The 25,000-nt window shown below is 49.6% G+C and overlaps 1 protein-coding gene across 1 annotated transcript in view; it reads right to left on the minus strand.

The window, feature by feature from the left end:
* LOC130132832 (polypeptide N-acetylgalactosaminyltransferase 14-like) overlaps nucleotides 1-25,000 on the minus strand; it is a gene marked incomplete at its 3' end in the record, with an annotated part of 100,279 nt that overhangs the window by 29,768 nt on the left and 45,511 nt on the right. Inside the window, exon 3 of the mRNA XM_056301856.1 lies at nucleotides 7,118-7,185. Within this exon, the coding sequence (XP_056157831.1) occupies nucleotides 7,118-7,185 (68 nt within the window). The remainder of the gene's footprint in view (nucleotides 1-7,117; nucleotides 7,186-25,000) is intronic.

A 25,000-nucleotide genomic window follows, 5' to 3' on the forward strand; every position in this document is an offset into this window, starting at 1 on the left:
GGTGTGGGCGTTATGTTAGCTTTATGTTGCACTGGCGTTGTGCTGCTGTTGGCATAGTGTTGGTGTCGTGATGGTGTGGGTGTTGTGTTGGCATTGACAGTGTCGGTGTGGTTGTTGTGTTGCGTGGGCAGTGATGGTGTGGTTTTGTGTTGGCAGTGATGGTGTGGGTGTTGTGTTGGCATTGACAGTGTCGGTGTGGTTGTTGTGTTGCGTGGGCAGTGATGGTGTGGGTGTTGGCATTGACAGTGTTGGTGTGGTTGTTGTGTTGGCATTGACAGTGTTGGTGTAGTTGTTGTGTTGGCGTGGGCAGTGTTGGTGTGGTTGTTGTGTTGGCATTGGCAGTGATGGTGTGGGTGTTGTGTTGGCATGGGCAGTGATGGTGTGGGTGTTGTGTTGGCATTGACAGTGTTGGTGTGGTTGTTGTGCTGGCGTTAGCATAGTGTTGGTGTGGGCGTTGTGTTAGCTTTATGCTGCGCTGGCGTTGTGTTGGCGTTGTGTTATGTCCTGTGGCTACACCCAGGCAATATCCCCAAGGTTCAACTCTCAGTGAGTGATGGAGGTGTTTTCTCTGGTTCACCCTCGTATATCTTATCAAAATAAAAGTGTTTTCTCTAGTTCACCCTCGTATATCTTATCAAAATAAAAGTGTTTTCTCTAGTTCACCCTCGTATATCTTATCAAAATAAAAGCGTTTTCTCTAGTTCACCCTCGTATATCTTATCAAAATAAAAGCGTTTTCTCTAGTTAACCCTCGTTGGTCTTATCAAAATAAAAGTGTTTTCTCTAGTTCACCCTCGTATATCTTATCAAAATAAAAGCGTTTTCTCTAGTTCACCCTCGTATCTCTTATCAAAATAAAAGCGTTTTCTCTAGTTCACTCTCGTATATCTTATCAAAATAAAAGCGTTTTCTCTAGTTCACCCTCGTATATCTTATCAAAATAAAAGTGTTTTCTCTAGTTCACCCTCGTATATCTTATCAAAATAAAAGCGTTTTCTGTAGTTCACCCTCGTATATCTTATCAAAATAAAAGTGTTTTCTCAAGTTCACCCTTGTATGTCTTATCAAAATAAAAGTGTTTTCTCTAGTTCACCCTCGTATATCTTATCAAAATAAAAGCGTTTTCTCTAGTTCACCCTCGTATATCTTATCAAAATAAAAGCGTTTTCTCTAGTTCACCCTCGTATGTCTTATCAAAATAAAAGCGTTTTCTCTAGTTCACCCTCGTATATCTTATCAAAATAAAAGCGTTTTCTCTAGTTCACCCTCGTATGTCTTATCAAAATAAAAGTGTTTTCTCAAGTTCACTCGCGTATATCTTATCAAAATAAAAGACAACGTTGAAAATGGTGGTCTGCTAGTGCATCAACTCCCATACACGTGTCAACACCACATAAGACAACGATCAAATGAAAAAATGTTTTGTGGCCTTTTTTCTTACTTGGGCTTCAATATATTGACATTTTGATCAAAATGAATAACCTATAAAAGCTCTACCAGCAGGTCTTTACATGGGGAGGAGGGGGGGGGGTGTTTAAATATTAGAAAACGTTTAGTTGATGAGGAAACATATGGCAAACATGCTCTCCTCGACCTTAAAGTCACAACAACAACACAAGGCGGCGTTGGAGCTCATCTGTTAGCACGTCCTCGTTGATTCGCACACCGGCCGGCACCGGTGTGCGGTGGCCTTTACGGTCCTCCTGTGGATTAAACTCTGCAGGGAAGTGAGCGGGGCACGAGCAAGGGCATGTCCTCTCCAGCAGGAGGACCGGGTTTAAAACACCGGCTTGGTGGCATTTGCTCAGGCTGGTGTGCGACCCAACAATGAATCTTTGGCCCACAGAAAAATAAAATAACGATGAACCTCTGCTGAATGTGATTCTCTTGCGTAATTATCTCTCGTAATATCCACGAAGGTTGAATCAGTTCATCTGGATACAACGTTTATTAACAGATACGCTTCATCACTCATCATTTATTATTGGGCTATTTATTAATGGGCTATTATTTATTATATTGGGCATCACTCATCATTTATTATTGGGTTATTGGGCTATACAAATAAAATTGATTTGATTTGATTTGATTTGATCATGAGTGATGAAACGTGTCTGTGATGAACCGACTCAACCGCCATTGATATTCTTACCTGGATTACTGAGCCTAAAGACATGTCTCATAATACATATTGCAAAGACACCTCTGGACAGAAATGTCTTCAACGAATGAAAAGGGGGTAAAGCAGAGACTCTGGGGTAAATATCCATCCATCCATCCATTACCCAAGCCGCTCATCCTACTCAGGGTCACGGGGATGCTGGAGCCTATCCCAGCAGTCACTGGGCGGCAGGCGGGGAGACACCCTGGACAGGCCGCCAGGCCATCACAGGGTTGTTGAAAATATCTTTTTTTGAACAAGAAGCGACTTCAAACCATGACACGGTAGTTTGTCTCATCATCTTCTTCAGCTGCTTCTCCGGGGTCGGGTCGCGGGGGCACCAAGCTAAGTACGGCCTTCCAATGTCCCTCTCCCCAGCAACGCCCTCCAGCTCCTCCTGGGGGATCCACAGGCGTTCCCAGGCCAGATTGGATATGTAGTCCCTCCAGCGAGTTCTGGGTCTACCCCGGGGTCTCCTCCCAGTTGGACGTGCCCGGAAAACCTCCAAAGGAAGGTGCCCAGGAGGCATCCTGATCAGATGCCCGAACCACCTCAACTGGCTCCTTTCGACACGAAGGAGCAGCGGCTCTACTCCCAGCTCCCTCCGGATGTCCGAGCTCCTCACCCTATCTCTAAGGCCGAGCCCAGACACCCTACGGAGGAAACTCATTTCAGCCGCTGGAAACAGTAGGATGTCATTTCATGAAATTATGAAAAACACTGAATGATAAATTAAGCTTTTGTAACATTGAGCTTGGTATCATTATGTAGAAAGGGGGAAAAGTCTTATCTGAAAACACTTATCTATGTTATTTATAACTCTCTCTGCATTTTTAATGGACTTATTCGTTTCATAGGCTGTGCGTGTGTTTGAGCTACGTTTGGTCCGGTGATGTTTGCTTGAAGTAACGTCAGTGTAAACCTGACGCTTTCCTCATCACGGCCATGACGCATTGACTTCGTTATTGCTCTCGGAAAGAGGTTTTCTTAAAAGTAATTCTGGGCGGCGAGGTGGCCCAGTGGTTAGCACTGTCGCCACCAAGCAAGACGGTCCTGAGTTGTCCAACCTTTGGGGGTCATCCCAGGTCCCTTCAGTGTGGAGTTTACATGTTCTCCTCATGTCTGTGGTGGGGTTTCTCCGGGTGCTCCGGTTTCCCCCCACGGTGCACACACATGTTGGTCAGGTGAATTGGCCATACTAAATTGTCCCTAGGTGTGACTGTGTTGGCCCTGCGATGGGCTGGCGGTCTGTCCAGGGTGTCTCCCCGCTTGCCGCCCAGCGACTGCTGGGATAGGCTCCGGCGTCCCACGACCCGGCTTGAATAATGGATGGATTGAACAAGAGAAAGAGGGTTTTTTTAAGTATTTCTGGGCGACATGGTGGCCCCGTGGTTAGCACTGTCGCCTCACAGCAAGAAGGTCCTGGGTTCGAACCCCGGGGTTGTCCAACCTTTGGGGGGAGTCGTCCCAGGTCGTCCTCTATGTGTCTGCGGTGGGTTTTCTCCGGGTGCTCCGGTTTCCCCCACCATGTTAGGGTTTGTGCCCTTGAGCAAGGCAGTGGGAAAAGAACTGGAGTTGGTCCCCGGGTGCAGCATGAGGGCGGCAGCCCACTGCTCCCTGCTGCACACAGCACAGCTAGGACGGGTTGATTTGCAGGAACCGAACTTCCCCCGGGGGGGGTTAATAAAGCAAACTTGAATTTTCTTGGGCAGGTTGTTCAAAAGTTGACAGGAACCCCGAATGACTCGGACTCACATCAAAAACCTTTCAGCCAGAATGGACGGTGGTCGACTTCTCCTTTCAGCTCAGAAAGTACTTTCTGAACAGAAACGGCGGCTCCAGTCCCAATAAGAGACATCTCTGACCCGTAATGGAGGTCCGGTCAAATCGCTCTCCATTGTATTCCTGTCCCGACCTGAACCGGCTCTCTTCTGAGTGACTTGAAGCTCCACACACACACACACACACACACACACACACACACACACACACACACACACACACACACACACACACACACACACACACCCTTCTCTGAGGGACGTCGGGCCGAAAAAGAAGAAGGACAAATGGAAAAATGACAAGAGATAAAAATAAAGCGGACCCATAATTCCGTTTCACAGAGTCCTGGTCCACTTCGGTCTCGAGTCCCATCTGGAGACGAGCAGCAGGAACACAGAGGCGTTTCAGTTTCCCATTTGTAAATCACAATGTCAGAGATGGGACACGTTTGGTTTTTACCTTAAAATATGATATAGCATAAAAAATGTGATATAATGTCAAAAACGACTAGTCTTTGGAGGCCCACCGAACCTTTTTGGACATCTGCCGACCAGCCCAGTCTCACAGACAAAATGTTGGTTTACACCGGGGCGTCCGGGTGGCGTGGCGGTCTATTCCGTTGCCTACCAACACGGGGATCGCCGGTTCGAATCCCCGTGTTACCTCCGGCTTGGTCGGGCGTCCCTGCAGACACAATTGGCCGTGTCTGTGGGTGGGAAGCCGGATGTGGGTATGTGTCCTGGTCCGCTGCACTAGCGCCTCCTCTGGTCGGTCGGACTGCCTGTTTGGGGGGGGGGGGAATAGCGTGATCCTCCCACGCGCTACGTCCCCCTGGTGAAACTCCTCACTGTCAGGTGAAAAGAAGTGTCTGGCGACTCCACATGTATGGGAGGAGGCATGTGGTAGTCTGCAGCCCTCCCCGGATCGGCAGAGGGGGTGGAGCAGCGATCAGGATGGCTCGGAAGAGTGGGGTAATTGGCCGGGTAAAATTCGGCAGAAAAAGGTGGGGTGGAGGAGTTGGTATACACTTTACAGCGTGTGTGCAGATCCAAAAATATGTGGATTGCCAACGTACCAATGAATGAGGACAAGGACATCCACTGACTGAGATCTACTTTTAATCCCAAATTATAATCTACAGGGATTATACCACCCCGCCCCCCACATCCTTACCCTGACCTGAACCCTACCCAAACCCGAACCTAACCCTAACCAAACCCGAACCTAAACCCTAACCCTACCCAAACCCGAACCTAACCCTAACCAAACCCGAACCTAACCCTAACCAAACCCGAATCTAAACCTAACCCTAACCAAACCCGAATCTAAACCTAACCCTAACCAAACCCGAATCTAAACCTAATCAAACCCGAATCTAAACCTAACCCTAACCAAACCCGAACCTAACCCTAACCAAACCCGAATCTAAACCTAACCCTAACCAAACCCGAATCTAAACCTAACCCTAACCAAACCCGAACCTAACCCTAACCAAACCCTAACCAAACCCCGAACCTAAACCTAACCAAACCCGAACCTAACCCTAACCAAACCCGAACCTAACCCTACCCAAACCCGAACCTAACCCTACCGAAACCCGAACCTAACCCTAACCAAACCCGAATCTAAACCTAACCCTAACCAAACCCGAACCTAAACCTAACCCTAACCAAACCCGAACCTAACCCTACCCAAACCCGAACCAAACCCGAATCTAAACCTAACCCTAACCAAACCCGAACCTAAACCTAACCAAACCCTTTATGTTAAACATAATTTAATTGTATAATGCAAATAATTATGAAATAAAAGTGTTCTCAGTCTGTGAGCGCCTGTCAGCAGCATTAAATATCGGTTCAAATGGTATGTGGTTGGTTTCTGTCTGAATACATATACTTCCTGTCTGAATACATGTACTTCCTGGGTGAGGGGCGCCGGCCAAACCCTACCTTATGTAAGCCCTCAAACTTGTGGCGAGCAGGCTGCTGTCTGATTGGTTTCTTCAGATTTTCCATGTGCTCCCAGACACGCCCACTTTTACTGGCAGTGAATTGGTATCGTTTTAATGTTTTCTGATCTAATGTGATTGGACAGTTCTCGTGGCTGTCAATCATGTTCACACCCACCACCACGCCTTGTCTCGGCTGTCAATCATCCACCGTCTACCAACCCTGATAAAACCTATAGGCTACATTGTCCTTCTTAATAACTCTGTGACCGCAGCTGTCAGGTGTGCTGCTCCAAGGTAAATTGGGGCCCCCCCCCCATCAAATTTTTAGCACCAGCCGCCACTGGTATTCATGTAGTTTTTTTCTGCGTCTACGTCCGAGAGACGGCAGCAGCTAGCCAGCCCACATCACGGTCATTACGGAGGCAAGCGCAGTAAACAAGCGATTTGATGACGACCATCACCTTGGTGTTATTCACTTAACTTGGGGCGCCCACGGGCAAAAACATAAATCGGCACCTACGACCGTTACAGCCTCGCTCTGCATCCACCGCTTGGCGCCCGGAACACGGAGACGGGGGACAACATGGATCTAGAAGGGTCCCTGAACAGATGAGCCCCGTCTGACGTCACCGCGGCCCGCCTGGAGGCGGGTCTGGCAGGCTTTGGCCCGGCTCCGGAGACGGTCCATCTCAGACGCGACTCGGCACAACTTGGCGCGTTTAAACCGGCAGCGGAAATGCAAATGAGCACGGCACAGTTTGGAGTCGGCGCGGCCGGAAGTGCCAGTCCACCCCCACCCCCCACCCCCCACCCCACCCCCCCGTTATCCCCAGCTGGCGGAGCGGCCCGTCTCCGTTTCAGCCTCTTAAGAAACCGCGTGAGCACAGCCGCAGGGGGCACTCGTCACCTGGATGGGGACGTACATCTCATTGGCCTTCTCTCTGACCCGGCCGGGATGGAGGTCTCTTTGCACCCCCCACCCCCACCCCCACCCCCCACCCCCCATTGTACTGCTGCCCTGACAGGAGAGCGCGGGCCCAGCTGCTACCAACACTCTCACGTCTGTGACCTAGAATGTAGGCTCATCTCTCTTATCTCTGACCCGGAATGGACACTGAGGGTGGGTGTGGGTGTGTGTGTGTGTGTCTGTGTGTGTGTGTGTGTGGGTGTGTGTGTCTGTGTGTGTGTGTGTGTCTGTGGGTGTGTGTGTCTGTGCAGCTCACCATCGTCGCTGAAGTCGTCAACCAGAATGATTTCAAGAATCAGATGAACCGGAGTTCTGTTTAACACACTGGAAGCAGAAGGGGGAGGAGAGGGGGAGAGGGGAGGGGGAGAGGGGGGGAGGGGGGTATTATAATTGTAGCAACTGTACTGAACAGTGTGATGAACATTGTTCTGATGGATTTCTTGATCCGTAACTGACCACACACAGCTTGTGAGACTCTTCCTTACGAGTTTGCTTGATTGCGTCAATATACATCTATATATATAATAGATGTGTGTGTGTGTGTGTGTGTGTGTGTGTGTGTGTGTGTGTGTGTGTCTGTGTGTGTGTGTAATCAAAATACATGTGTGCTGACTTCCATTTGGCAAATAAGCGGTGTTGTTTCACAAGTCAAAAGAACACTTGCAGATATACACATTTAACAGCAGGAGTGGAGAGAGAGAAACTGGTGTTTTGTTAAACACACACACACACACACACACACACACACACACACACTCTCCTCACAGGTATTCAGAAGTACTGCGTACGGGCAGCAGACCACATAAAAGCACATATTGAAAATGTTCAGCTGGGTGTGTTGTTGTGAGAGTGTGTTGGGTGTGTTGTTGTGCGAGTGTGTTGGGTGTGTTGTTGTGAGAGTGTAACACACCGTGTGTACAAACCAAACTGTTTCATCACATGTTCGGATTGAAACATCAAAAATTCATAACTTTTACTGGGCGAACATGAGAGAAATATGGTTCCTTCTGCCCCCCCCCCCTCGGTTCCTCAATAACATGATGTCTTCACGGCTTCTGAATGAGACACCGTAGGTGAAGTGGAGGTGGGGTGACGGGGTGGGACGGAGATCAGTTGGGGGTTGAGAGAAAAAATGTCCGAGTGAACAAGGAAGTAAGGGAGCGACGGAGGAAAAACCAGGATGATGATGATGATGATGATGATGATGATGGACTTTATTTGACTTCGGTCTGAACCAGCTGGTGAAAAAGACCCTTCATGAATTCTGCGTTTTGTCCACCGAGGCTCACAGTGTCCTCTCTGCAAGCGAACCGAGTCCAATAGAGTACTCGGAAACTCGTTGGCCACGGCGTCCGGGTACCGTAGCGGCCTATTCCGTGGCCTACCAGCACAGGGATCGGCGGTTCGAATCCCCGTGTTGCCTCCGGCTTGGTCGGGCGTCCCTACAGACACAATTGGTCATGTCTGCGGGTGGGAAGCCGGATGTGGGTATGTGTCCTGGGGCCTCATTCATCAATGGCTCGTGCGTACACACCCATGGGATTTTTTAGCCCTGAGGTTTGTCTCAGAGACTAGTACAGAACCTGGCTAACCCCTGAATGTGGACACCAATTAGCTAACACTGGTGCCTTTGCAAGCCAGGGTGATTGCTCGTTGCAAGAGGTAGACAACAGACGTTAGGCGGAAGGAATAACAAATAACCATCAGGCTTTGCTTCTACCTATCAGACCTACTTGAGGGCTAAAAAAATCCATGGGTGTGTAAGAACAAATTTGTACGTAGGAACGGTTGATGACTGAGGCCCCTGGTCGCTGCACTAGCGCCTCCTCTGGTCGGCCGGGGCACCTGTTCAGGGGGGAGGGGGAACCGGGGTGAATAGCGTGATCCTCCAACGCGCTACGTCCCCCCGGTGAAACTCCTCACTGTCAGGTGAAAAGAAGCGGCTGGCGGTTCCACATGTATCGGGGGAGGCGTGTGGTAGTCTGCAGCCCTCCCTGGATCAGCAGAGGGGGTGGAGCAGGGATCGGGACGGCTCGGAAGAGTGGGGTAATTGGCCGGATACAATTGGGGAGAATCTTCAGCCGCTTCTCCGGGGTCGGGTCACCGTGGCGGCAAGCTAAGTAGGGCACTCCAGAGGTCCCTCTCCCCAGCAACGCCCTCCAGCTCCTCTGGGGGGATCCCAAGGCGTTCCCAGGCCAGATTGGACATGTAGTCCCTCCAGCGAGTTCTGGGTCTACCCCGGGGTCTCCTCCCAGTTGGCTGTGCCTGGAAAACCTCCAAAGGAAGGCGCCCACGAGGCGTCCTGATCAGATGTCTGAACCACCTCAACTGGCTCCTTTCGACGGGAAGGAGCAGCGGCTCTACTCCCAGCTCCCTCCAGATGCCCGAGCTCCTCACCCTATCTCTAAGGCTGAGCCCAGACACCCTACGGAGGAAACTCATTTCAGCTGCTTGTACCTGCAATCTCAACCTTTCGGTCAAAAAGCTCCTCATGACCACAGGTGAGGGTTGGAACGAAGACTGACTGGTAAATTGAGAGCTTTGTGTTCCGGCTCAGCTCCTTCTTCACCACAACGGTCCGGTACAATGTCCACATTACTGCTGATGCTGCACCAATCCGCCTGTCAATCTCCCGCTCCATCCTACCCTCACCCGTGAACAAGACCCCGAGATACTTGAACTTCTTCACTTGAGGCAACAACTCATCCCCAACAAAAAATAAATAACAAAAAAAAACAAGACATTGTGCACACAAACCCAAAGGAAATGGACTGAACAGGAAAATGCACCAGAGTTCGTTTAGATGGCACTAAATATGTTGTGAACGTAGCCATAGATTCATTTTTATTAGTTAGATTTGATTAAACTATATTTTCTTTGACTCCTTTGCATTTTTTTAAGATTATATTATTTTATATTCAGAATCGATTCAATTACTTTAATTTATTTTAGTTTAGATTATCCTGATCCAGATTAGATTATCCTGATTCTAGATTAGATTAGATGACAATCAAATCATGTGAGGGATCGCAATTACTGCTGAAGCAGACAGAAATGTTCGAAATCAAATAAAAACATCCAAAAAGTTGCATCAAAATAAGCAAGGGGACATAAAGCATGTTCAAAAACCAGCTAAGGAAAAACTCCATCTTATCAAGGAAAAAGATTACTGTAGACATCCATCCATTATCCAAACCATCCATCCATCCATCCATTATCCAAACCATCCCTCCATCCATCCACTATCCAAACCATCCCTCCATTCATCCATCCATTATCCAAACCATCCCTCCATCCATCCATTATCCAAACCATCCCTCCATCCATCCATTATCCAAACCATCCATCCATCCATCCATTATCCAAACCATCCCTCCATCCATCCACTATCCAAACCATCCCCCCATCGATCCATTATCCAAACCATCAATCCATTATCCAAACCATCCCTCCATCCATCCATTATCCAAACCATCCCTCCATCCATCCATTATCCAAACCATCCCTCCATCCATCCATTATCCAAACCATCCATCCATCCATCCATCCATTATTCAAACCATCCCTCCATCCATCCACTATCCAAACCATCCCTCCATCCATCTATTATCCAAACCATCCCTCCATCCATCCATTATCCAAACCATCCCTCCATCCATCCATTATCCAAACCATCCATCCATCCATCCATCCATTATCCAAACCATCCATCCATCCATCCATCCATCCATCCATCCATCCATCCATCCATTATCCAAACCATCCCTCCATCCATCTATTATCCAAACCATCCCTCCATCCATCCATTATCCAAACCATCCCTCCATCCATCCATTATCCAAACCATCCATCCATCCATCCATTATCCAAACCATCCATCCATCCATCCATTATTCAAACCATCCCTCCATCCATCCACTATCCAAACCATCCCTCCATCCATCCATTATCCAAACCATCCATCCATTATCCAAACCATCCATTATCCAAACCATCCATCCATCCATCCATTATCCAAACCATCCATCCATCCATCCATTCATCCATCCATTATCCAAACCATCCATCCATCCATCCATTATCCAAACCGCTTATCTGGACTGTGGGAGGAAACCGGAGCACCCGGAGGAAACCCACACAGACACGGGGAGAACATGCAAAATCCACACAGAGGACGACCCGGGACGACCCCCAAGGTTGGACTACCCCGGGGCTCGAACCCAGGACCTTCTTGCTCTGAGGGGATGGTGCTAACCACAGCACCACCGCGTTGCCCTACTGTCGACATAGTATTTCAAAATAACGACATACTGTGTGCGTACAGTGAGAAAAGGCAGCAGGAGAACCTGATGACAACACAACACCAGAGCATGCTGGGTAAAGAGGTTTGAATGAAAGCTACAAAAGATTTATTTAGACATTACAGCATGTATCATTTAATATTATGCCAAATCAATAATACAACTTAATAATATGAGAAGAAGAGAAGAGAAGAGAAATGAAAAAGGGTGGGCAAGGGAGTTCTAATAAAAGAAACAGATGGAGAGAGAGAGAGAGAGAGAGAGAGAGAGAGAGAGAGAGAGAGAGAGAGAGAGAGAGAGAGAGAGAGAGCGCTAGAGTGAAAGAGAGAGAGATTACAGCGTGGTGTTTCTGGGAGGTGTGTAAAAGAGAGAGAGAGAAATAGCCCAGAGTCTAACTTGCTCTCTTGAGCACAGGAAATGACAAAGATGAATGGATGAGGTGAGATAAAGAACGGGAGGAGGAGCAGCAGCAGAAAAAAAATGTGGTGGGCGCGAATGACTGTTAGAGAGGGAGAATAAATGAAAGGATGTGGGGTGATAAAGAGCCCAGCCACTGGGGATGCACAAGCTAATGTATTCTTAGTCCCGGTCCCAAGCAGGGATAAATGGGGAGGGTTGCATTAATAAGGGCATTCCACATTAAACCTTTGCCAAATCAAATATGCGGATCATCAATCAGATGTCCATACTTGATCAGTCGAGGCCCGGGTTACCAATGACCACCACCGGTACTGTTGGCCAACAGGGTGCCGGTGGAAACTATACTTCTGTTGGGCGAAGGAGAGGGGAAGGCATGTCCAGATGCAGTGGGAGAGGAGGAAGGGTAGGAGTATGTAGGTGAGAGTCAGAACTTTGAATGTTGCCACTATGACTTGTAAGGGGACAGAGCTGGCTGATATGATGGAAAGAAGGAAGGTAGATATACTGTGTGTGCAACGGGCACGTTGGTGAAGAGAATGAAGGTGATGGGTAGGTATGGTGTCAAGGAGAGGAAATGTGGAAGGACAGATGGTGATAGGTGGAAGGGGAGTAAGGGAAGGAGCATCGGAGGTGGGTTCAAACTGTTCTACCATGGGGTGGTTGGGAGGAGAAATGGGGTAGGAATAATTCTGAAGAAAGAGTACGTCAAGAGTGTGTTGGAGATGGAGAAGGTGTTGGACACAGTGATGAAGGTGTGATAATGAATGTTGACGGCACAAATGCCTCTTAAATTGGGTGTGAGATGGAGGAGAGAGAAAAATTCTGGAGCGAGTTGGATGAAGTGGTGGAAAGTGTACCCGGGGAGGAGAGAGTGGTGATTGGAGCGGACTTCAATGGGCATGTTGGTGAAGAGAATGGGTAGGTACGGTGTCAAGGAGAGGAAATGTGGAAGGACAGATGGTGATAGATTTTGCAAAAAGGCTGGAAATGGCTGTGAATACATATTTCAAGAAGAGGGAGGAACACAGGATGACATATGAGAGTGGAGGAAGGAGCACACAGGTGGACTATATCTTATGCAGGACATGTAATCTGAAAGAGATTGGAGACTGCAAGGTGGTGATGGGGAGAACATAGCTAAGCAGCACCGGATGGTGGTCTGTAGGATGACTCTGGAGATCAAGAGGAAGGAGGGAGTGAAGGCAGAGCCAAGGATCAAATGGTGGAAGTTGAAGAAGGAAGACTGTTGTGTGGTGTTCAGGGAGGAGCTAAGACAGGCGCTGGGTGGTAGTGAAGAGTTACCGGATGGCTGGACCACTACTTCAGAAATAGTGAGGGAGACAGATAGGAAGATACTTGGTGTGTCATCCGGACAGAGGAAGGAAGACAAGGAGACTTGGTGTTGGAATGAGGAAGTTCAAGAAAGTATGCAGAGGAAGAGGTTTGCGAAGAAGAAGTGGGGCGGTAACAGAGATGAAGAAAGTAGACAGAAGTACAAGGAGATGCAGCGTAAAGCAAAGAGAGAGGTGGCGAAGGCAAAGGAAAAGGCATATGGTGAGTTATATGAGAGGTTGGTCACCAGGGAAGGAGAAAAGCAATTGTGCAGATTGGCTAGACAGAGGGAGCGACCTGGGAGGGATGCGCAGCAGGTTAGGGCGATGAAGGATCGAGATGGAAATGTCAGTTCCATTTTATTTGCACAGCCCAATATCACAAATTGCAAATTTGCCTCAGGGGGCTTTCCAGCAACAGAACATCCTGTCCTTAGAGTCCCTCACATCGGATAAGGAGCAACTCCCTAAAATAAAAAATAAAAACCTTTAACAGGGAGAAAAAATAGGAAGAAACCTCAGGGACCGCAACAGAGGAGGGCTCTCTCTCCCAAGATGGACAACGTGCAATGGATGTTGTGTTTACCCAATTTACAGAATACAACAACAGCAGGTCTGCTGTCAGGCCCGGGGGCTAAGGCTATCTGGAGCGCCCGTCACATCTAACACAATCCTAGCTGAAAGAAGCTGCCCTAACTCACGGGCACATCTATCTAATAGAGACAACTTATCTGTAGCTACGGAAGTCGCCACAAACCATCGTTTCAATGAGGCTGCTTTGACTGCCAATGCAATAGAACTAACTGCTAAGCTAGGCTACGCACGAAGCTACTAGCTAACTAAGAACGAGAGGCTGCCTACTAAACACGAGAGTTGTTTTGAGAAAGAAAACTAGAGAATCTAGTGATGAGTGAACTAAGCACAGAAAATAGCTAAATCAGCAGAACAAATGAAGAGGTAAGGGCAGAATGTAGAGAAGCGATAATTAGAAAACAAACAGCATCTACTGATCTCACGAAGCCGCCTCGCACAAAGGTGGAAGATGGAAACAGCGGGCAGTGACGGCCACGGCCCCACACCGAAGGAGGAGCCATGAATGAGGCTGACAAGCGAGGAGAGTGTGCATTGAGAAGGTGGAAGGAGCACTTTGAGGGGCTGACGAATGAAGACAATGAGAGCGAGAGAAGGTTGGATGATGTGGGGGTAGTGAATCAGGAAGTGCGGTGGATGAACAAAGATGAAGTGATGGCGTCTATGAAGAGGATGAAGAGTGGAAAGGCGATTGGTCCTGATGACATACCTGTGGAGGCATGGAGGTGTTTAGGAGAGATGGCAGTGGGATTTTTAACTAGATTGTTTAACACAATCTTGGAAAGTGAGAGGATACCTGAGGAGTGGAGAAGAAGCATACTGGTACCGATTTTCAAGAACAAGGGTGATGTGCAGAACTGTAGCAACTACAGAGGTATAAAGTTGATCAACCACAGCATAAAGATATGGGAAAGAGTAATAGAAGCTAGGTTAAGAGGAGAGGTGACGATTAGCGAGCAGCAGTATGGTTTCACATCAGGAAAAGAGCACTATAGATACGATGTTTGCTTCGACAGTGTTGATGGACGTGTATAGAAGGCCAGAAGGAGTTACACTGTGCCTTTGTGGATTTAGAGAAAGCATATGACACTGTGGCGAGATAAGAATTGCGGTATTGTATGAGGGAGTCAGGAGTTGCAGAGAAGTATGTAGGAGTGGTGCAGGATACGTATGAGGGCAGTGTGGCAGTGGTGAGGTGTGCGGTAAGAATGGCAGATGGGTTCAAGGTGGAGGTGGGATTACATCAAGGATCGGCTCTGAGCCCTTTCTTGTTTACGATGGCGATGGACAGGTTGACGGACGAGATTACGCAGGAGTCGCCACGGAATATGATGGAGCAGGTTGAGGAGAGCCTGGAGAGGTGGAGGTACGCACTGGAGAGAGGAGGAATGAAATCAGTAGCAGCAAGACAGAACACATACGCGTGAATGAGAGGGAGGACAGCGGAATGGTGAGGATGCGCGGAGGTGGCAAAGGTGGATGAGTTTAAATACTTGGGGGTCAACTGTTCCAAGTAACGGCGAGTGCAGGAGAGAGGTGGAGAAGAGAGTGCAGGCAGGGTGGAGTGGGTGGAGAAGAGTGTCAGGAGTGATTTGTGACAGAAGGGTACCAGCAAGAGTTAAAGGGAAGGTTTACAAGATGGTGGTGAGACCAGCTATGTTATATGGTTTGGAGATGATGGCACTGATGAAAAGACAGGAGGTGGAGCTGGAGGTGGCAGAATTGAAGATGCCAAGATTTTCATTGGGAGTGACGAAGAAGGACAGGATTAGGAACGATTATATTAGAGGGACAGCTCAGGTTGGACCGTTTAGAGACAAAGCAAGAGAGACAAGATTGAGATGGTTTGGACATGTGTGGAGGAGAGATGCTGGGTATGTTGGGAGAAGGATGCTGAATATGGAGCTGCCAGGGAAGAGGAGAAGAGGAAGGCCAAAGAGGAGGTTTATGGATGTGGTGAGAGAGGACACACAGGTGGCTGGTGTGACAGAGGAAGACGCAGAAGACAGGAAGAGATGGAAACGGATGATCCGCTGTGGCGCCCCCTAAAGGGAGCAGCCGAAAGTAGAGGAAGGAGAAGATGTGGGGTGATAGAGAGGAGACAAAAATAACCCTTAAAGTTCACCTCTATCTATCAACGGATCGATCGATCCGTCTATTTTTCCGTCTGCCCTTTTTCACCTGCTTTATTTTCCACGTTCTCTTTTGCTTCATCTCTCTCGGTTTCTCTGTCACGGGAGGCAGGCAGGGACATGGATGGATAGACAATCTCTCTCTCTCTCCCCTCTCTCTTTGCTGCAACTTCCATCACCTCTCTCTTCCTCTCTCTCTCTCTCGCTCCCACTTTGTTGCACTTTTCTTGACTTCTCTCTCTCTCTCTCTCTCTCTCTCTCTCTCTCTCTCTCTCTATATATATATATATATATATATATATATATAAAAAACCCTATCTCCACCTCCTCCCTTTTTCTCACATTAAGCCTCTCCTCCCTCTCTTTCCTCCTCGCTTTTGCCCTTTTATCCGAGCTCCCCTCATACACACATATGTGTGTGTGTGTGTGTGTGTGTGTGTGTGTGTGTGTGTGTGTGTGTGGTTTGTATTCTGTGGGGTTCACAGGCCAGCAGTCGTGGGGCTTAACATCTCTCTCCTCAGGCGTGCAGAGGGAGAGTCTATCTCCAGCTGACAGAAAATACTATCACCGCTGACAAAGCTGCACTCGGCCTCTATGGAGACGAGCGTCTCGGTATCAGGTGGCCACATCCACAACTGCTATATATCCACCTGCCTTCCGGGGGCAAAAGTACACACTCATTACACACACCCACTATTTGCCCGGGTTTCACCCAAAGTCCCTTTGAGCAGTGTTTTCCAGACTCCGGTCCTTACAAGACTGCCTCACCTCGCCTCGCCTCGCCTATCCTGTCACCTCTCGAGAGGTCGTTGGGGCACCGCTGTTGAATCCGCAACCGGTACAGTCGCCGTTTTCATCATTAGTGTGTGCAAAAAGAGTTTGGTTTGGGCCCAATCCCCTCCAAACTGCCGACCACAGCCGAACTCCTCATCCCGAGGCACGCCTTGGTCCCCAACACTTGGCCGTTGACCCTAAAGAGTTCTTCCGCCCTAGCCGGCGACTTCTGAGAGAAGCCTATCGCCCAGCGATGCAGTGTCGACGCCACCCCCTCACGTCGTTTAGCCGGCCAGCCGAAGCCGTCGCCCGGGGTGTGGCACTAGGAGCCAGACCCCAGAGTTAGGAGATGGACGTGGACCAGTGTGGCTGTTATCCTGCAGAGCAGGCTGCGAAAGGTACTACCTCTATCCGAAACCCCCTAAACCTGCAAGACCGCAGCATGAGGCAAAGAACCACTTGATGGGCAGTACAAGGCGTCATGCCTTAAAACCCCACTCACACACTGCCATAGGTGGATCCGTTCCCACCAGGTCCATCCAGGCTATAACACAGCCCTGACACTGTAATACAGAGGACACGGCTGTCCGCTAAATCAAACCTTTTCTCTGCTTCAGTATATGGGAAAGACAAGAGAGTTGGCACAGCGTCGTCAGGCCTCCAACAGATTTGTGACGGTACCTGCTGGCTGGTATTTGCGCCGCGGATACGTTCTGCTGTGTAACTCGATAACCCGCCGACTGCCGTCTGGGGTATTTTTTTGATTTCTATAAGCGAGTTGTATTGTTCCTGTTGAAAATCAGCCATGGAATCGGTTTCTCGACGCGTCCATTCCCAGAGGCTGGAGACTGAGTTGAGGGTCTGGATAGAGGAGCGTCTCAGTACTACGCGTTGCCGTAGGACTCATCAAGAAGGTCACAATCCTTTTTCTTTTAAGGGTCACAGTCTTACTCTCTCTCTCTCTCTCTCTCTCTCAAAATCTCCTTCGTTCTTCCACACCTCGCCTCTCTCAAACCCTGGCAGGAATAGAACGATTTCATTTCAAAATGAAGATATTCACCACGTTAAAAAAATGGCAGCTTTTCTAATTAAAGGTCCTTTTTTTGGGGGGGGGGGTTTTACCCCTTTTTTCTCCCCAGTTGTACCTGACCAATCACTCTGCTCTCTGACCTGGCCCGGTTGCTGCTCCACCTCCTCTGCCGGTCCGGGGAGGGCTGCAGACTACCACATGCCTCCTCCCATACATGTGGAGTCGCCAGCCGCTTCTTTTCACCTGACAGTGAGGAGTTTCACCAGGGGGATGTAGAGCGTGGGAGGATCACGTTATTTCCGCCAAGTCCCCCCTCCGCCCCCAACAGGCGCCCCGACCGAACAGAGGAGGCGCTAGTGCGGCGACCAGGACACATACCCACATCCGGCTTCCCACCTGCAGACACGGCCATTTGTGTCTGTAGGGACGCCCGACCAAGCCGGAGGTAACACGGGGATTCAAAATGGCGATCCCCATGCTGGTAGGCGACGGAATAGACCGCCCAAAGACCGTATCTCTCAACTAGAGAGGACTTCTTACAAAACAGAAACCTTCCCGATCATATAACTGCTTGTGTTTTGTTGTAAAATAGGGTGAAGTGAATATCACAAATTAGTCTCCCTTTTCTAGAAGGACGATTTCAAAATGAAACTCTTCTCCGTCACTCATATCCCTCCGGCAGGAAGTCCTCCCCGGCACAACCACATTCGCTGTCGTAGGAAAAAAAACCACCTGATTCAGCCGCTCGATACCTGCTGGCAGACCGCTGCCGGTCTGGGTGCTGTAGATCTATGTACTCTCAATAAACCCTGTCTCATCACTGCTGAGCTACAGCGTTCGATGCATCTAGATTAATTAAATTGCCGTAAAGTACCGGCGTATCTGGGAGACGACACAACGGGAGATCACTGCATATACGGGATTGCTATAGATCTGCGCTTGTAAATGGCTAATCTTGAATGCCGCAAAACGACGCGCAATAAATGTCAACAGTCAATACTGTCTCATTGCTGCTGATCTAGGATAGTATTTATCTACACGAATAAATACTGGGTGATCAGTGCTGAGCCAGCCAGCCAGCCAGACAGACAGACAGCCAGACAGCCGGAGAGACAGACAGACAGACAGACAGTAGATAGATAGGTCTCTCACCGAGTCAAGAGACTGAATTTTCCCAATGTGCTGTTCTGCACATTTGCAATATGTGCTTTGTATCTCAGTGACCGATTATTCGTTTCAAGGCAGGACATTTAGGAAAATTAAATAAAAGGTAAGACATTACATTTCATTTTGTTTTTCTGCTTTTAATATTTCAACATTTTGAAATCTTGAGACCCGTTGGCCGTTCCACTTCCTGCGTGAGAAGACGGCGGTGCGAATTCACGTTTGCGGCAGCCTCACCCACTGCTGTTCGCGCAGTGTCTGTCGACGTCTGCGTCCTAAGGTTTGTCTTTGTTTGATGGCAGGGACAGCTGGCACTGGATCGGCCGAGAGAGCTTGATCTGCTGCGTCCTGCGGGCCCAGGGACCGCGGCCTTGTCTGGAGCTGCGCCCGAGGAGGTGACACCGAGGGCGGTCTGACGGGACGCGGAGGCGGGGCAGGCTGAGCGGTTCTGATGACACCGAGGGCGGTCTGACGGGACGCGGAGGCGGGGCAGGCTGAGCTGGCTGCTGGCCCATGCAGACTGGTGGTTCTGATGACACCGGGGGCGGTCTGGCCGCGGCCTCGCCTGGCGTTGACTGTGGTGTTTTTAGTGTCGTCGTGTGGAATACGGGGAGGTGTGTTGAAGGTTTCTGGCTGGGACAGCTAGCGTTGGATCAGCTGAGGGAGCCTGGTCTGTTGCTCCTGGTGGGCCCAAGGACCACGGCCCCTGCCGGGAGCTGTGCCCGAAGAGGTAACACCGAGGGCAGCCTGACAGCACGCGGAAGCAGTGCAGGCTAAGCTAACTGCTAGCCCATACAGACCGGCGGTGCTAATAACACTGGGGCCAGTCTGGCAGTAGCCTTGCCTGGCGTTGACTGTGGTGTTTTTGGTGTCGCTGTGTGGGGTGCGGGGAGGTGTGTCGAAGGTGTCTGGCTGGGAGAGCCGGGGTTGGATCGGCTGAGGGAGCCTGGTCTTTCGTGTGCGTGGGCCCAAGGACCACGGTCCTGCCTGGAGTTGCACCTGAAGAGGAAACACCGAGGGCGGTCTGACAGGACGCGAGAGCGGGGCAGGCTAAGCTAACTGCTAGCTTATGCAGACCGGCAGTTCCGACAGTCATCCTGGCCAGCGTTCGTTCCCTTGGACAGTGATTTTATTTTTCATTTTTTGTTTAGTTTGGATATATGTGTTAGTTTGGATATGTTTGTTCTTGTAGTTTTTGGATATGTGTTTTTGTCTTTGTGTTGCACTGCTGTGGGGAACACGGGAGACGAAGTACTTCTGATTCCTTGCTTCTAGTGTTCAGAAACAGGACAGCGTGTTCGGGATACTGACACAGGGTATTCTGGTTGTCGATATATTGGTGGTTGGTATATATTAGTGGCGGACATTAAAAATTTACTGAATGATTTCTTGCTTAACCATATCTGACCAGCCAGAGGAAAACCTCTCTGGACTTTGTACATCTCGGCCCGCTGAAGCAGAAAGTGCTGAGTTTAGGCTGCGTCAAGACATTCCTTGACTGCCAACGGATGCTGAGCAAAGCAGTTTAGAAAGACATTTATTTACAAGAAAGGAGACGGGTGACTGCATGGATGACTGACTGGTGCTGGCTGACTGCTGACTGGCTTCTTGTTGGGTGACTAATTAACTAGCTGGCTGGCAGAGACTGACTGACAGCCCGTCTGACCAACCTAGCTAGCGGGTGCTAACTAGTTGTCTGACTTCTCCAGTATGTGTATCTGTTTTTCCCTGTGTGAATATGAAGCCCTGTGATTCAGGACTATACAAATAAAGTCGGTTCGGTTCAAACGATGAAGCCATCCAATGAAACAAAGGCTGCGCATGTTTGATACAAAATCAAGAACTTTGTAGAGTCACATTTTCTCCAGCTCTCCAGCTTTAAATTCCTTGGAGTCCACAGCAGCGAGGACCTGTCCTGGACATCAAACACCCAGGCCCTTGTGAAAAGGCCCAACAACGCCTGCATTTCCTGAGGAGGCTGAGGAGCGCCTGTCAATCCCTCAAAAACTCTCACCAACTTCTACCACTGCACCACAGAGAGCATCCTGACCGGCTGCATCTCAGTGTGGTACGGCAACTGCACCTCAGACGACCAGAAAGCTCTGCAGCGGGTCGTCAAGGCGACCCAGCATATCACCGGTACCCAGCTCCCAGCCATACAAGACATTTATCACAAACGCTGCCTTCGAAGGGGTCTGAGCATCAGCAGAGATCCCACCCACCCCAACCATGGACTGTTCTCCCCCCTGCACTCCGGGAGGCGCTACAGGAGCCTCAGAGCCCGCACTACCAGGCTCAAAAACAGCTTCTTTCCACAAGCTGTTGCCCACCTGAACCTGGCCACCCACTGAATGTAGATATTTTTAAATATTTTGTACTCCAGCTCTTTGTAACTTGTTTTTAGCTTCTGGTCTTCATGGCTGTATACCTTATACTGTGTTTGCTGTGCTTGTCTGTGTCTGTCTTGCACTGTTTGGTGAAGCCACAGCCCTCATTTCGTTTTAACATGTGCCTGCACATTGTTTTTAATGACAATAAACTGAACTGAACTGAATTTCTGTCTCTCACAGCAAATATCCGATGCTTGTAATGTGTGTGTGCGTGTGTGTGTGTGTGTGTGCGTTATCCACACCTGGCGGTAATGGCAGTTTAGAATTAAAAATTTCACTGTTATTTCATTGCAGTGAAAGAGATCATTTTAAATTTCTAAAGTGTCGCTGTGTGATGTTTTGAAACGGTTCAAGCTGAAAGTGGATCCGTCTCAGCCTGTCCTGGTGTTGTACCGTGGATCCGTCTCAGCCTGTCCTGGTGTTGTACCGTGGATCCGTCTCAGCCTGTACTGGTGTTGTATCGTGGATCCGTCTCAGCCTGTACTGGTGTTGTACAGTGGATCCGTCTCAGCCTGTACTGGTGTTGTACCGTGGATCCGTCTCAGCCTGTCCTGGTGTTGTACCGTGGATCCGTCTCAGCCTGTACTGGTGTTGTACCGTGGATCTGTCTCAGCCTGTACTGGTGTTGTACCGTGGATCCGTCTCAGCCTGTACTGGTGTTGTACAGTGGATCCGTCTCAGCCTGTACTGGTGTTGTACCGTGGATCCGTCTCGGCCTGTACTGGTGTTGTACCGTGGATCCGTCTCAGCCTGTACTGGTGTTGTACAGTGGATCCGTCTCAGTCTGGTACCGTGGATCCGTCTCAGCCTGTACTGGTGTTGTACCGTGGATCCGTCTCAGCCTGTACTGGTGTTGTACCGTGGATCCGTCTCAGTCTGGTACAGTGGATCCGTCTCAGCCTGTACTGGTGTTGTACCGTGGATCCGTCTCAGTCTGGTACAGTGGATCCGTCTCAGCCTGTACTGGTGTTGTACCGTGGATCCGTCTCAGTCTGGTACAGTGGATCCGTCTCAGCCTGTACTGGTGTTGTACCGTGGATCCGTCTCAGTCTGGTACAGTGGATCCGTCTCAACCTGTACTGGAGTTGTACCGTGGATCCGTCTCAGCCTGTACTGGTGTTGTACCGTGACCACATATTCTGTTTCATCCCTCTCTGTCTTTCTCTCTTTCCCATGATTCCTCTCTGCTCATTCTAAGGTAGTGGAACCTTTTCAGCTGATGAGATTGATCCTTGAAGCAAAAGAATCTATAGAGCGCACACACACACACACACACACACACACACGCACAAAACAAACAAAACCCATCAAAACTGAATATATCCTCTAAAACTATCCTCACCCCCTTTCTTCTTCTCCAATTCTCTCTCTCTCTCCCCCTCTCTCTCCCTTGCGCTCTCTCTCTCTCATCCCCCCCCCCCTCTTTCTATCCGTCTCTGCCTGCTTATCTCTCCCTGGCGGCGGGGGGGGGGGGGGGGCTCTCGCAGACAGAAGAGATGAGATCAATTGTTGGATGGGGGCTTGATTAAATATCGACGGGCCCAGCTCTCTCCGAGAAAGCAGCTCTTTGATCGCAAGATGAAAAGCTCTCAAACCGCCCGTCTTCCATTCACAAATCCAACTTATTAAAGTTGTTTCTCCGTATCTCGAAGCCCCCGAAGCGCACAAAATCTACCGAAAACACCAAGCCAAACCCTATTTATTTCGTTATTTATTTATTTATTTTACGTGATTGTAGGGCACTCGAAATGTTTTCACACTGATTTTTAAAGTCCACTCTGAAAGTCCAGATATCATATATCAGGGGTGGGGTGGGGGGGGTGGGGGGTGGTGTCTCAACTATTATCCGGGCCGTATCAACCTGTTCTTGTTTTGCACTGAATGGATGGAGGAGAAGTGTGGCGTTAAACCGTACGTTGTTATACCACCCCCACCCCACCCCACCCCACCCCACCAACAAAATACATACACATCTTCTCTGGAGAAGTTGTAAATCCTTCAGTAACGTTTGAAACTCTTCCTCTTGGTGAGGATTACAACTGCGGTTTTCAATCAGGTCCTCGGATACAACCCATATTGTGTCGTGGAGAGGCAGGCTAAGCTAACTGCTAGCCCATGCAGACCGGCAGTCCCGATAACACCGAGGGCGGTCTGGCGGCGGCCTCACCTGGCGCTGACTGTGGCGTTTTTCGGTGTTGTCGTGCGGAGTGCGCGGAGGTGTGTCGACTCGAGGGTGTCTGGCTGGTGGAGCTGGCGTCGGATCAGCCGAGGGAGCCTGGTGTCTGCTGCGTCTGGTGGGTCCAAGGACCCGCGGCCCTGCCCGGAGCTGCGCCCGGAGAGGAAACACCGAGAATGGTCTGACAGGACGTGGAAGCGGGGCAGGCTAAGCTAACTGCTAGCCCATGCAGACCGGCAGTCATCCTGGCTGCCGTGCTTCCTCTTGGACAGTGATTTTTTTTTTTTTAGTTTGGATATATGCGTTATTTTGGATATATGCGTTATTTTGGATATATGTGTTATTTTGGATATGTGTGTTCTTTTGGATATGTGTGTTCTTGTAGTTTTTGGATGTGTTTGTGTCTTTGTGGTGCACTGCTGGGGGAAACGATGAATTAAGTGTTCCTGATTGCTAATTCCATTCACCTGTTGTTCCCGTCATTCCAGCCTTTCAGACCTGGCACAACATAATGAACCACCCACCAGAACAGGAAACCAGCAGCGGCAGTGCTACCTGAGGACCTGATTGAGAACCGATGGACTCCAGAGTGAATCCTTCCATATTTTTCTACATTCATCCTGGGAAGTCAACTGAGAAACGCACACAATAGCTTCAGACATGTAACCTGTGTGCCTGACAGCACAGAGAATTGAATTCAGGTAACGTGTTTGAATAAAACTGAATTATATCCGATGAGATGAGATGAGAGCTGACTGGATTAGATGACAGGAGACTCAATTTGAGTCAATCAAGTTTCATTAGATCAGGTTAAATTAAGTTACATCACATTAGATAAGACATCCATCCATCCATTATCCAAGCCGCTTACCCCAGCCGGGGTCACGGGGATGCTGGAGCCTATCCCAGCAGCCACTGGGCGGCAGGCGGGGAGACACCCTGGACAGGCTGCCATGTCCATCACGGGGCCCACACATTCACACCGAGGGACAAGTCAGTACGGCCGAGTCACCTGACCTACAGGTCTTTGGACTGTGGGAGGAAACTGGAGCCCCCGGAGGAAACCCACACGGACACGGGGGGAACATGCAAAGTCTACACAGAGGACGACCCGGGACGACCCCCGAGGTGAGACTACCCCGGGGCTCGAACCCAGGACCTTCCTGCTGTGAGGCGACCACTGCGCCACTGTGGCACAGTTAGATAAGACGTTAATATCTAAAACCTAACGATAACTGTATGTAATGGAAGTAAAATGGAAGGGACCACATGGACCATCAGACACAACACACGTGACTGCACCATTAGGGGCACATGGTGTTAAACATAATGGGACACGTGTGCACCGTGTGTAAATGCATCATTAGAATGTCAAGAACTCACAAAACCAGAATAGTCGACCACATTCCTCCCCCCCTTTTTCTCCCCACAATTGTACTTGGCCAATTACCCCACTCCTCCGAGCCGTCCCGGTCTCTGCTCCACCCCCTCTGCCGATCCCGGGAGGGCTGCACACTACCACCTGCCTCCTCCGATACATGTGGAGTCGCCAGCCGCTTCTTTTCACCTGACAGTGAGGAGTTTCACTGGGAGGATCACGCTATTCCCCCCAGTTCCCCCTCCCCCCCGAACAGGTGCCCCAACCGACCAGAGGAGGCGCTAGTGCAGTGACCAGGACGCACACCCACATCCGGCTTCCCACCCGCAGACACGGCCAATTGTGTCTGTAGGGACACTCGACCAAGCCGGAGGTAACACGGGGATTCGAACTGGCGATCCCTCTGTTGGTAGGCAATAAAACAGACCACCACTCCATCCAGACACTCGGCC

The sequence above is a fragment of the Lampris incognitus genome, unplaced genomic scaffold (genome assembly GCF_029633865.1).
Source record: "Lampris incognitus isolate fLamInc1 unplaced genomic scaffold, fLamInc1.hap2 scaffold_181, whole genome shotgun sequence".
In the NCBI taxonomy this organism is placed as follows: Eukaryota; Metazoa; Chordata; class Actinopteri; order Lampriformes; family Lampridae; genus Lampris; species Lampris incognitus.